General features: G+C 32.8%; 1 protein-coding gene across 1 annotated transcript; it reads left to right on the top strand.

The window, feature by feature from the left end:
* The first annotated feature begins 2,174 nt into the window (after positions 1-2,174).
* On the top strand, positions 2,175-14,889 carry LOC128156361 (ADAM 17-like protease). The gene is made up of 23 exons (XM_052818464.1): positions 2,175-2,322; positions 3,818-3,944; positions 4,059-4,192; positions 4,402-4,493; positions 5,248-5,348; positions 5,475-5,551; positions 5,987-6,108; positions 6,282-6,365; positions 6,499-6,597; positions 6,704-6,845; positions 6,942-7,052; positions 7,912-7,917; positions 8,106-8,221; positions 8,592-8,658; positions 8,995-9,136; positions 9,362-9,460; positions 9,976-10,035; positions 10,148-10,221; positions 10,497-10,612; positions 11,782-11,860; positions 12,111-12,199; positions 12,394-12,447; positions 13,112-14,889. The coding sequence occupies exons 1-23, from the start codon at positions 2,259-2,261 to the stop codon at positions 13,268-13,270; spliced, it is 2,214 nt and encodes a 737-aa protein (XP_052674424.1). The 5' UTR covers positions 2,175-2,258; the 3' UTR covers positions 13,271-14,889.
* The last annotated feature ends 282 nt before the right edge of the window (positions 14,890-15,171 follow it).

Below are 15,171 nucleotides of genomic sequence, written 5' to 3'. Positions count from 1 at the left end.
GATCATGACTAGTATATTATATTTCTTAAAAGGTACATCACATATTTTTTCCTGATTGTTTTATAAATGCATTGCTGGCCCGATACAAATAGGCATCGATATGTGGATGCGCAGCTTTAATCTTTCTTGTTTGAATTGCTGGCTTTCTTTTAACCAGCTGCCACTATTGCTGACACAGGCGTGGGCATGATCCAAATATTGTCTGAATGAAATTGTAAATAAGATGTATCTAGGTTACTGGTGAAGACGTTATTAATCAAGTAACATTCTGTCCTCAAGGAAAGGTAAAACAACCCACTTTGTTTGTTGTTGTTGGGTTTTTTGGCGGCGGAGGGGGGGGGGGGGGCTTTGTGGCCATTACGAAAAAGGAAAAGGTTTGGGGTAAATGATGCAGTAGCACTGTCATAAAATTGAATAATTTATACAAATCTTATCATACGTTTTTAACAAAACTCGCCGAACACATATGAAGCTAAATGATCATAATTTAGTTTGAACACATCAATATATCTATGGGTTTTTTTCTGTGAATTGCCAAAAACCTTGAGGCAAAAAAAAAATATATAGTTAAAGCACAATTTTTGAAAAATAAAATTCACACAAACATGCATGAACATATATATACGCCATAGTTCTAAATATGTACTGTCTGAGACCATTGAGGGGGACATGCAGTGCCGTTATATAACGTTAACTCACTTTGCTTCAACGTCAGGCGGACGATAACACCAGATTCAGGGGTCAAAATTTTTAAAAATAAGAATCCTAAGCCATATGATGTTCACATAAAACAGTACAAACTGCACAGTATTGTTGAAGGTATGGCATTTATAGCAGCACTTGATTAAGTACAAAATTTGCTTAAGAATATCACATTACAAATTGAATAAGAAGAAAATCATTTTTTTTCCCAAGAAAATCAGTCGGTCAAGTAATAACAAGGTATAAAAGATAAAATGATAGAAACTAAAACCGATCAAAGTATTGGAATTCTTTCACATGAACAGTGACCAATGCAAACATTATAGAAATCATAGTCTTGCACACGAAAGGGTAAAGTGGCGGAGGAAAGTGGCAGAGGACCGGGGGAAATGGCGGTTTCAGACAGGCTTCCTATGTTGTACAATTAAATGATAAAAGTCATTGTCGTAGCATGTACATCACGCTTCTCGAGAAGCGTAGTGTATCGGAAACCCTTGGCTAGAGAAAATGGTGGCGTAGCGAAGGATACATTATATAGAATATGGAGTCTAGGGCAGTGGCGTTAGAGGCAAATTGAAAGCGGGGCTGGGGGCTAGACTAATTTAAAAAAAAGACTTTGCAAAAAAGTGGGGGGGGGGGGTCTAAGACTTCCCTAGCCCCCCCCCCCCCCCCAACATCGTGTAACGTTGTTTTTGCATGGTTGTTCAACGTCGTCAACCATAATCAACGTTTTTTCAACGTTAGTACAACGTTGTATGCCGCTGGGGAAAATTTGTTATATAACTCCCTTTTATTGATGGGGAAACAATGTTAACGTCTTGGTGTAGCAAGTACATTTGAAGCAATTCAAGTTAACAAAGGGGGGGGGGGGTGATCTTTAAATTAACATTGAATTATCATAGAAAATGATTGGACAGTGTTAAAAATTGTTTTGTAGAAATTAGAAATTAACATACCGATCAAATATTGTAAGACTGCCCCCCCCCCCCCCCCAAAAAAAATGGGTCGTTTTAATGCTGCAGTAGGCCTATTACAATGTTGCACTCAATGAGATCAACGAACATCTTTGTTACAGTGTAGGACCCTTGATACCTTGCCGCAAAGTCATAAGATTATCTTTAGCAAACAAGAAAAAAATATGATAAGCATTAGAGATATCCCAAAATATCTATGCGAACAAGGGATCAATTCAAATTTTAAAAAAGAGACTAAAACGGACTTCTGAAACCTTCCACTCGAGTGAACGATGTAAAATCTGAAAAATCAGTATTTGTAATCGAAAAATCGTCTAACAGGTAGAATGACTTTTTTTTAAACGCAAAAAATAAAGAAATTCTCTGAACAGAATATTGTACTTTATTTATGAGCAACCTTATTTATACAAATGAAGTTTTCCGGGTTTTGCAATTCTGCATAGAAATATTATAACATTTTCTTAGTCAGTTAAACGTTTAAATCAAAGAAAATGAATGGCAAATTCTTCACAAAAATGATTAACACTGATGGCGTATCCAATACAAACTTGTTCACTGTTCAGTCTACAAACTTAAATAAATATGGCTTGTTTAAGTGTTATAACTTTAATCGTTCATATTTCAGTGGTTATTGGACAAGTATCAGGTATGTTTTTACTCATAAGTGCAATAGAAGGGAGTGAATGTTCTATACCTTTTTGCAAAATTGTACCCGATGACCGACATGTAGGCTAGATTAGCATTTGCATGTGCATGTACATGTATAATTTGCATAGTTAAGATCATGAGTAGAACGTACCAGTTCGAAAGAATTTTCCAAATAATTTTGTCAGTTAACACAGTTTGAATATTGAATAATGATATAAGGTACCCCAAGACACGTTCTTTTTTAAGAATGTACGCCACAAGGTGGCAATTTTTTTATGTTTTGTTAATTTGTTTGTAAAAATCAATTAAGCTGAAGTTCATCATATTTAAGTGGTTAATATATGTAGAACTGCAGATTATTAATTCGTATCTGCCTGAGGCGTTTGAATTTAGATATACCTCTTATACATCATGTTATATCTATCATAATCAAGTAACTTAATTAATTTCTTCTGAGTTGAGCCACCTTAACACAAATTATAGCTTTTTTTTTATAAATGCACTTCTGATGTTAAATTAATTATATTTACATTCCTTATATTTTTTGCTTGTAAAGTGTGTTGAAAGCTACGGCAATTATAACACTGTAATGCACACAGGGTACTCAAAGGTTAAAATGACAAGTTTAAATTTATTATGACGTCACAAACGTTGAACACTGTAAATTGCAATGTCACTAGCAAAAATCAATGTTCACACTTGTGGCTGTTACTGTGGCTCTTCCATTCATATGAACTTTCCTTTGGATAAGATAGGAATTTTAAGGTACAAATCACATTTGCAGACAAAGTATGAAGTTCTAAAAATGTAAATATAAGCATTGAATCATGATTTTTTAAAGTACCGGTATACAGTCTCATAACTGCAGCGATGTGTGCATGCAAATTTTCATAACGTGCGTGACTCAATTTGTATGCACACACCGCTGCAGTTATGAGACTGTATACTTCAAAAAATCATGATTCATGATCAATGCTATAGTGCAGTCAGACTGTCTTACCATTAAACAGATCAAAGTCTAATATGTATAGCATGGATAATGTCCATTATTAAGAATATAAATGTATACCATTAGAATTTAAGTATAATCGCAACAATAAAACAGCTTTAGTATATTGCCTTAAGTTTATGCTTGCTACACTGAGTAAAGGTGCAAATATTTTAGTTTTATCAACAAGGACTATGAATACCTCTACCTCTCTCTCTCTCTCTCTCTCTCTCTCTCTCTCTCTCTCTCTCTCTTTCTCTCTCTCTCTCTCTGTGCAACACAATTATACAAAATTCATGTATTCAAAAAATTGAAATTGTTCAGTATAAAAAAAAGAAACTAAGACTGCCTTTTGTTAGGTTTATTATTTCATGCATATCTGTTTTGGAATGTATTGCATAATATTACACAAAAGCACAGATAATCCATGCAAAAATATCCAGTGACTGAGAACCAATTATGTTACGTGTCAACTGAAATTGAATATTGAAAATGTAATTTGCAGGGGATTTGACTCAAACCCTTAGTCAATATGACAGTGTCACAGATTTTGAGATACATAGTATATCTGAGAGAGACGTGTCTGGTATGTCAGTGCCAAGAAAGAGGGTAAAGTTTGCTGGAAATAAAAGGTATGTCAATATTACACATAATTTATATTACGGTAAGTTAAATATACACAATTCATAACCTGTTGGTCTCTTTGGACACGATTTGACCAATTCGTTGTGATTTTTATCTTCCAGAAATTATTCTGTTATTCTGAAACCGGTAACAGGATTGTTTGCTGACGACTTAAAGACAGTGTTTGATGATGGAAATGGTAGAAGAAAATCATTTATGTTCAACAAAAATAACTTTTTTGAGGGTGTACTTGAAGGTATGTTAATTTAGTTTGGGAAGAAAAATATACTTGGTAGATATGAATTTATAATAATCATGAAAGATAAGAGTTCTTATAAAGATTAATAAAGAATAAGTCATAAAGAAAAAAATTCAATGGGTTTCGTGGTTGGTTTTTTTCTTTTAAGTGTAATATGATAGACAGCTGACCTGCAACAATTTATTTGAGACTGCTTGTATCTTTAGGTGACAAGAAAAGCAATGTGCATGCTTACTTTGACGAGGACGATACAATGACAGCAACCATCAGCTCCGAGGGGGAAGACATTGTTGTAGAGGTGAGGTAGATGTATGTGTGTGTTATATGTTTTGAGTGTTTCACTAAATCCTGATACTGTAAGAGATACTGCATAATGCAGGATATTAACTCACAAAGTTAATTTTGCTATATTGTTCAATAATAAATCTGAAAATTTTATGAAAATGATATAAAATTCTCTGTTAACTCAGAATCAATCTGATTAAAATCAGATCCTGGATGCTCCTGTTAATATGATAATCGGTATATGATCTTTAGAGAGGATCTGATAAACAGGAGCATTGCGGATCTGATTTCAGTCAGATTTATTCAAAATATAAATTTAACATTTAAACTATATGCATTGCAAAAGCAATATGAAATTCTTCTTGTTGAATTTACTTTTCAAAGAAATATATATTTCAACCTTTCAATTCACAAAGATCAGTTTCAAAGTTTGATTGAGATAGCTTTACTGCTTAACTTGAATTCATTTGTTAGTTTAACCCATGCATATCAACCAGTCTTATTCTATTTAGAAGTCAAACAATATTTGAATTAGTACATAGTTTATGTTACAAACATATAATGTGATAAAAAGGTTGTTTTTATTCTCTGTAAATACAAACACTGATGACTTCAATTTATTGCAAATTATAATCAAATCACTACCTTTTTCCTTCTGCAATATTATCTTGCTATAGTCAGTAAATCATCAAAAGTCAGTGGCAGGTGCATATTTTTAATTACAACTTTATAAACATCAATTTCAATTTTTATCTTTTGGCTTTTAGCCTGAATGGAGACATATGAGGTCCAAAAAGAAAAGCTCTGGAATGATTATGTACTCAGTCAAAGACATGAAATGGCCAAACACTGGAACAAACTCCAGTGGGTATGTATCTTTAGACAAGAGCTAGATCTTTTTTCTGTGTATCTATGAGTGTTTCAAAGAGACGTGAGGTATTTTAAATCTGAATTTCTACTGTAAACTTGACTTGTTATTTTGATTTGTTTACAGATACAACTTCTGTGGAGCTACACATGAAAATGGGAAGCATGATAGCAAAGAAATTATGTTCTCAAAACATATGGAAGGTTGGTGTCTCATCATATTTACAATGCTTTGTCTATTTGAAATCAGGTCAAGCAAACATATCTGCATTGAGGGCAAACTACATATCATCTGGTTAACATAGGATTGTCATCTGATATCATGCTTTATGTGCTTGAAAAATATATTCATCTTTTGCAGATTGCATAACAATGTAGAAAATTTCAGTTTGATAATTTCAATTAAAAACTTTGGTTTCAACCTTTAGGAAGTGTACCCTTTGTGCAAAATGTAAATTCATTTCAGTTAGATTGACAGGTGATGGCTCTCGGAATCATGCTTTGCATACTTACTGTTAATATTTTGTTGATATTTTGAAATTTTGCTAGATGATTGAAAAGAAACCAATAAAAGAATGTACTGGTATAAGATCACAGTTTATAATATACATGTATTCACTATTCTTGTCAATCCTGCAGACAACAATCATCATAGAACAAAGCGTGCGAGCAACGTAAACTGTCGACTGATCACCGTAGCAGACTACAAGTTCTTCCAGAGCATGGGGAATAGCAATAAGTACACAACAGCAAACTACATGGTAAAAACATTCATTTATTTCTGTAATGTTTTTTATCAGTGCTTGTTACTATAAACATAATTCAAATAGTAAACAACCTCCTTACTGCATATGGTAATTTCAATTTTTGGCATGCAAAGTACTGTTTCTCTTATTCTGTCAGGTATTTAATGGTACAGGACATTGTTTTGTAGGCTAGTGTGATCGCTAAAGCCAATCTGATTTACAAGAGCACAAACTTTGGTGGATATTCTGGATTAGGTTTTCTTATTTCTGAGGTGAGTCAAAGGAATTCAAACCCGTTTAACTGTTTAAGCATTCTTTATTTGAAAAAAAAATAATTGCAAGTTTGAATTTATGATTCTGCATTTGATAAGAGTTACTCCCCTTTAACACAATGCTTGGTTTTAGATGATCATTCACACTTCCCCCACGGTAGTCAGCGGAGGTGTATTTCATTACAATATGGAGAATGGGCCTTGGAGAAGTAACTCTAAAGGCCTTCTTGATGTAAGTCTTTGTCTTGTTTGATCATACATGTATGACAAACCATTATTTAGTTGATAACTTGGCTACATCAGATTTGTTCATATAAGAGTTACTCCCCTTTATACAGAGTTTCAGTAGCCTTGCTAATCAGTGGAGCGATTTCTGCCTGGCTCATCTCTTCACTCACCAGCCGTTCGACAACAATGTGTTAGGACTGGCTTATATTGCTGGCTCTCGAGCTACTGACATTGGCGGTCTCTGCTCTCCCCGTAAGTATTCAGTAAATTTTAAACATTTTGTATCACCATTTTCCAAATGTTTATAACAGTAATGTATGTGTTCATACCTATTTGTTCTCCTCACAGTGACCTACCTGAATGGAGTGCAGGTGTCCTTGAACACAGGGTTCACCAGCACCATGTATTCCTCCGGTTCTACCGTTCTCTCCCGGCAAGCCGAGCTGGTCACTGCTCATGGTCAGTCATTCTCTCAGTCTTTCTCTTCCACATATTATTATTGCTTATAGGATACCCCTATTGCACGGATAACTCCTCCTACAGTATTTAAAATAGGAAGGTGTTCTTTTGCAGATCAATTGTTCATATATCAGAGGTGTGCATATTGCTAGGATTTTGATTTCTGATTATTTATGAAAAATACCAGCTGTGGAACTTAGTCATTTTTTGGCAAAATATTGCATATAGGGTACCCCTATTGTACGGATAACTCCTCCTACAATTTTTTAAGATAGGAAGTTGTTCTTCTGCAGATCAATTGTACATATATCAGAGGTGTGCATTTTGCTAGGATTTTGATTGCTAATAATTTATGAAAAAAAATACCAGCTGTTGAACGTTATTTTTAGCAAAATATTCCATATAGGGTATGCCTTTTGTACAGATAACTCCTCCTACAGTTTTCAAGAGAAGATGTTGTTCTTTTGCAGATCAGTTGTACATATATAAGAGGTGTGCATATTGCTAGGATTTTGATTTCTGATAATTTATGAAAAAAATTCAGCTGTTGAACTTATTATTTGTGAAAAATGTTGCATATAGAGTACCCTTATTCTCTGGATAGGTAGTGTACATCAATTCAGGGTTGACAAATGGATTATGAATACTGTTCACACAAAAGAAAACCCGGTTTGCTGTCACATTGACAGCTTTTCTCTTGTTTATGATATATTTCAGTATGTGAATAGAGAAGAATTAAGATATTCATTGCATTTCAATTTTCAATAAATCAAACGAAATATGATTCTTATGTTGTACATTATTTTATTTTTCCATGATCAACTCTACCTGGTTTTGAATGAAATTTAAATCTGAGCAGAACTTGGTGAGTATAGATCATATAGTTTCTATTTTATTAAATGAGATTAGAAATAAGCTTTCATAGAATAGTTTAGTAAATTTCAATACCTATATAAATTTGATACCAGTGATTTTATTCTTAATTGTGTACATCAGTTTTAAAAATGCTTATAACTTGTATCTATTCCTGTATTTTGTTTTTTTTATCCCAAGGACACAACTGGGGGAGTGAACATGACCCAACTTCTGGGGATTGTGCCCCATTTTTTTTCGGAGGAAAATACCTGATGTATCCCTACTCTGTGTCTGGTGATGACTCCAACAATGAGGTAAGATTTTCCTGTAATTAGTCTTAAAAATGAACAACAAATTCCGACTTAGCGGGTATGTGTACCTAGGTATGAATACAAAACATGCTATATTTTGTTCAAATACCTTCTCAGAAAATATATTTTTCTCATCCTTAACCACTAATTTAGAATTACATGTAGATGTTATGATGTATCCATTTAGTAAGTCCCAGATTTGCAGGCACTCTATGGTGATTTATATAGTCTGTCTCTCAGTCCATCTGGTGTAAATCCAACCTTCTGTAAATTTCCTGTCTAAAGGAAAACAGCTAGGTTATCATAATATTTTAGTTTTCTTAAAATTGAACTTATAATATAGTTTACCATAGCTTATTTCATTTTCTTGCAGAAATTTTCCAGCTGCAGCATTAATTATATTTCAAGAGTGCTCAGTACCAAAATTGGCTGCCTCTCTGGTGAGATTTCCCATCATATGGAATTGGATTTTTAGTGCCATTATTGATTTTGATGAAAACTTTAAAACTTGCAAATTAAATTTTAAATATTGCAAAAGGAAAATATACATTGGAATCATTAAAACTTGTGATGGCTCAATTTTTCGGGGTGCTGTTACAAGTACCGTACAAATGAATCCACATAATTGCATAATTACATACAATCATTTAAAAAGTTAAATAAATTGGCCATCACATATGATTCCATAGTAGCTTGCAGATAGACAAACCTATTTTAAGTGCCAGTCAATAAAATCATAGTTTTGATCAGCTGCTATTTTTCTATTTTACCTCTAGGGTCAGCTACAGAGAGTTTGTGTGGAAACGGGAGGATAGATCAGGGAGAACAGTGTGATGGCGGCTACCTAGGGAAGTTTGGACTTGATGAGTGCTGCAACCAAGATTGTACTCTCAACTCTTTCAAAAGTGCTGTCTGCACGTAAGTTAACTCATAATGATTTTATCATAGGCTAGAAAAGGGCGACTTCAAAGAGACTTTTTGAAAGTCATAACACCCAACAACCCCACCACTCAAGAGAAATTTTTTTAGGTACAAATAGAGTTGGGAGTATTATTTAAGAAAATATACTGATAAAAGATGATCTAAAATCTTGAGAGATGTAAATTGAACTGAATGGCGGTTTTCATGTGTTTGTTATTACAGACCAGCTAATTATGGTTGCTGTTCCTCCAGTTGCCAGATCCAAAGTGCCAACGTCTTCTGTAATGGAGCAGAGAAATGCAAACAAAATTCCTTTTGTGAATATCCTTTTTACTTTTAGTTGTCTCAAAGATGAAATAGCAGAGTTTTCGTATCTACTATACATACACATTGTTTGTCTAGTAATTAATACATGTACATACTGTAAATTCCTTATATTAGGCGAGTACTTAATTGCATGATTCCACTGTTTTGTATCAAATTGCGAGAATATAAAATTGCGACCGCAGAACTTTTTTTCTTATTTCTTATTGTTCAACACTCAAAAAATAATGGCAAGATTTTAAAATCCGCGAAGGGTGTTTCTCGCGATTTTACGCGGATATTAATTCCTTGCGTTTAATTAGGAATCTACAGCATACATGTACTTAATTGTCATTGAAAATAGGAAAAGGTACTACAATTTTACTCTCCTTGTTCAGGTAAAACAACAGTTATAATTGTTGCAAGCAATCCAATATATATATTTTTATTAAATCACATCTGTACAAACACATTTTACAATAATATACACGTATATAAACCCGTAAAATAATATTTGTCCTTGACCTTTGAACTGGTACCAGTTTGTCCTGTCCAGTTGGTGCTAACAAACCTCATGGAACTGTTTGCCCTGGGTTAGTATTGCAATCTTTTAAGTTAAGCAAAACATCAAATTTGTTGGAAAATTTTCATTTGTAACTACCGGTATGTATTATAATAATATATATTCTTTTTTTGTTCGTCTAGGGGATTTTGCAATGCAGGGAATTGTCAGCCTTTCTGTGAATTCGCTGGTCTGACATCATGCGCCTGTTCTGACGGTAAGTCAGGTGTTAATATAGAGATGTTGTTTATAAATTGACTCTACATGTATATCCATGGAAAGCAGTTCACTCTATAATTACTCTACCCCACACATTCTGAAGAAGGCGTATGTAACCTCAGTAACATACCTTTCCCAAACTCAAACCAAAGCTGACTTTATCAAAAAAAAATTACAAAACTTTTCTTGTTTTTTTTTCATTCACAAAAATTATTGCTGATCATTTGCCCAGATATGGAAATCTACAGTATATCAGATTAAATCTTCTTTTAGTGGCCAACTCCTGTCGCCGTTGCTGTTTTAGTTCTGTTGCCGGGACGTGTTCTCCCTATAACAGCACCGTTTACCTACCCAATGGCTCGCCTTGTTCCACGGGGTACTGTTCAGGGGTGCGTGATGTTTTTCTTATATTCATGCATTGGTGTTTCAATAGTGTATAAATATGTTTATGATTTATATTAGTGAATTTTTACAGTGTTTATAATATTCAAAACTCTGATATTTCCAAAATCAATGACACGGGACATTCATGTACCAAGCACTGGATCTGTAACTTTAAGCAGTAGTGGACATTTATATAACACTATATGGATACATATTACTATATGGACACTTATTCAAAGCTTCACTGATTAACTTTACACAATACTCAACATGTTTAAGCTATATGAAAAAGATGTGTACATCAAACATGTTTAAATCCTGTAGGCAATGTATTCACATTTTGATACCCCGACTCCAAAAGAGAGAGGGGTACTATACTGTTTTACCCTTATGTGTTTGTCTGTCTGTTGGTAACAAATTTTGTCAAAGATTTCTCAGCAACTAGCTATTAATAGCAGATGTTTGAAATTTGACACGCTCTTTGTTTGGGTATGCCATAAAGTGGGACTTTATTTTTGTTGGAGTCAACTTCCTGTTAATTACTTTGTTTATTTTAAGCCTTATTTTTATAACAAATTTTCATCACAAATTTCTAAGCAACCATTAATCATAGATGCTTGAGATTTAAAAACACTCTTTGTTTAGGCATGCCATATATTAGGATTCATTTTTTAACAAATCAGACGTCGACTTATTAAATGATGACTTTATTTATCTTTAGTGTAGATTTTCAAACAAAATTTTGTCACAATTTCTCAGCAACTATTAATGGCAGATGCTTGAAATGTTGATACACTCATTCTTTAGGATAATCATGTGGTTGGATTCATTTTTGTACCAAACAGATGTCAACTTCCTGTTGAATGACAACTTTGCTTATTTTGCTTATTCACATCAAAATGAGGGTATCACTAGTGAGCATTGGTTCACAGATATCTTGTTTTTTCTGGCTTTTAGATCATAAATCCTGAAAACTAGGTCATCCTATATAGTTCCCTTGAACCAGTTCTAGAAATGGTTGAATTTAGATTCTAAAAAACAATAGATGTAATTTTATATGCAGGTTATATTTCACAAGACCAAACTAATCATTACTCTTTTATTGTGTTAAGTCTATGTGGTGTGTTTTATGTATAATTACATAACCATTTTTTAATGAAACTTTTTCTTTTAGGGGGTTTGTGTGGAAACAGATCCGTCTCTAAGCGAGAGGTTCTTTGATTTGTTGGATAAAATCAGCATTGACTTTTTAGGTTAGTGTTCCATTTTATATGTACTTTATTACATAAAAACAATTAAATTCTACAAATTTTATTCTTAAATACTGTATAACTCCCCAGATTCAATATGGTTTTGGGGTATATTACTAAATAAATCACTTTCTTTGAATTTTACAAACAGTACACATATTAGGAAATTAAAATCTAAAATATTTATTAACATACATCTCATTTATTATAATCATTGTCAGCAAATCAATGAGAGATTTATTTGTCATTTCAGCGGAAACTTTCAAAACCAACATGGTTGCCATTATTCAGGCATTTTCCCTTGTCTTGTTTATTCCCCTTTCTTGTGTGGTTTGGTGCAGGGTGAGTAGCTTAACATGGCTGATCTCAAGCTGAACACATATTGTTCATTTGTGAATTCCTTATGTGACAATAACTTAATTAAATTTAAAAATTACATTGGACCTGTATTGAATTCTCATTTACATACTCTAAAGCATTTTTTCTGATTTATCATTATCTTTTATTCTTTTATTTTTACCCAAAATTTCTTATAGGATCGACAAAAGCAGAAGCTGCTGAGAAAAGAAATGAATGCAAAATGCAGATTTGTAAGTTTCATGATAAATTCTTAGAAAGTCTGAATAACAATTATAGTCAGGCCTTCCATTTTTGTACAATTTTTAACCGGGTTTTCCAACGGAAGAATCCGGTTATTAAAATGGTGAAAATGGCGGGCGGATGGGCGGGCGGATGGGCGGGCGGCTGCCAAAAGGGTACCCTCATTGTACGGATAACTCCTCCTACAGTTTTCAAGAGAGGAAGTTGTTCTTTTGCAGATCAATTGTACATATATCAGAGGTGTGCATATTGCTAGGATTTTGATTTCCGATAATTTATAAAAAAAATACCAGCTTTTGAACTTAGTCATTTTTTGGCAAAATATTGCATATAGGGTACCCTCATTGTACGGATAACTCCTCCTACAGTTCTCAAGATAGGAAGTTGTTCTTTTGCAGATCAATTGTACATATATCAGAGGTGTGCATATTGCTAGGATTTTGATTTCCAATAATTTATGAAAAAAATACTAGCTTTTGAACTTAGTCATTTTTTGGCAAAATGTTGCATATACATGTAGGGTACTCCATTTCACTAGATACGGGTTGACATGGATTATGGATACAGTTTACATAAAAGAAAACCCGGTTTGCTGTCACATTGACAGCTTTTCACTTGTTTTTCTTATGTTAAATGATTACAAATGCTTTACAGGATAGGACCCTGACCTTTGATGAGGACAAGAGACAGGTCAAGAAGAAGAAGAAGATGCCTCCAAAGCTTGTCCCTGCACCTCCTGAGGCTGTACATTACCGAATGGGGTCGCGAAGTGGTTCCCGCAAAAACCAGATTACCCCCCACCCTAGATACTAGTCCCTACGCAGCTGATTACAGTGTAAACATCAAGTTGGTTTTTTTGTGATTTTTTTTTTAATCTAATACGTGTAGTCTCAATTCTGTGATATTTGTGATGGCAGTGTATATGCATAATATTTTTAAGATGTATTTTTGTACCAAAGTTTCTGCATGTATCACCTTATTTAGGTATATGCATATTTGTAAACATTCTGTGTTGGATCAATTTTTAATTCACTCTCGTAAATTCAGTGACATATACATTATGATATTTTTTTTTCAAATGTTATGTGTGATGAATGCGTGTTGGTGTCTGTAACATTTGTTTTATTTATATTCATTTATATTCAGATACTGTCATTACAGTTACAAATCTCTATAATGATTAAAAACTTTTACCAGCAGCTTTTACATTTATTTCCTGATACATGTACTAGCACTTTTTAATCTTAGTTATCATTTTAACATAATATTAAAAAGATTTCTTTTTCATAAAATGTTTCACAATTGAAATAAGTTGAAATTTATACTTTTAAAAGATACGAAAAAATGAAATCACTGATTATGATAGCATTTATGGTTATTTTGTAAACTAAACAGTAAACAGCAGTTCTGGTAAACTGGAATTGTGTCTTTGTTATAAAAATAATTTGAAAGATAAATAAATGTGTAATTACAATGTAGTATGAACATATTTAATATTAAAATAGATACATCCCATGTGTATTGCCATGTGGTAGTACAATTGAATGATACTCCAACCTGCTTATGATACTTGAAATTATTTTATTTTCAAAAACATTAGTGATGCAGACTAGTGTTGAATTTAAATTCATCATACTGGTACATGTATTCATAAATGTTGGTGATTTTTCAATGTTATATTTTTGCAATTTCTTCTCTCTTGTTACTTTATTTTTTTTAAAGACATTAATTGTATGCTAGTATTTAAGTATATAGTTTTTCATTTCACAAGTTTAAAAATAATGTTTCTAATTTCATCAGTCTAGTGCCATTTGTTATTTTATCATTATAAATAATATGGTTATATAATATCCAAGTATTTTTTTAACTGTGAAAGGGGTAAAATTATTTTTTTATCGGTAATCTTAAGTCTTTCTTTCGGTTAGATTCTGGTCTCTTATATATCTAGAAAGGTGTTCCTGATTCTTATGGACCCTTATAAATGATATGGATGCCCCTAAAATTTTTATCAATAATTTTTGTGAAATATTTATTCTTGGTTCACTCTTTAAAAATTTCAGATCATTGTCTCCTCTGCATAAAAGAAAATGCTTATGGAATATTGACAGTAAATAACTATAAATCGTGTTTTAAGAATATCAAGTAGTTTTACGAGGGACCGTCTAAGAGGCCAATTGACAAACACCAATGAAATCTTAAAATAAAACTGTTTCTCTGGGCATAGCTGTGCATTTAGGACATCTTATTGTGTCTATTATTTTCGATCTGTCTTGGAAAATAATGGATGTATTATAATTCTACTGTTTGCATTTTTCCGACAGAGATTTTCTGTAAAGGAAAGACCTATAGTATGTTGTACCAATTGCATAATATTTTTACAGTGTTAGACATTTTTTTATACATTTTTAGAATAAAAATTAATATTACAATCAGTTAGTAGTTGACTTTCTCCTTTACTTGCTTATTTGTAATGAATTCTCATAATATGAACAATTTAATTAACTTTGCAAAAGGTATCAGTATATTGATATATGATCCTCTACACAGTATAATTCCCTCTATTTCTTATGGAAACTTATTGTTAATTCATAGCTATATAGAAATAGACAGGTCTGAAAACTACATGCCATGTTTATTAATTGGTCTAAACCTATAGCGACCCAAGAAAAATCATGGACTGTATGAAATATCAGACTCAAATTGATTAATTCCTA

This window comes from Crassostrea angulata, chromosome 7 (genome assembly GCF_025612915.1).
Source record: "Crassostrea angulata isolate pt1a10 chromosome 7, ASM2561291v2, whole genome shotgun sequence".
NCBI classification, from domain to species: domain Eukaryota; kingdom Metazoa; phylum Mollusca; class Bivalvia; order Ostreida; family Ostreidae; genus Magallana; species Magallana angulata.
Note: the sequence above shows the minus strand (reverse complement) of the source record. Positions and strands in the feature narration are given on the sequence as shown.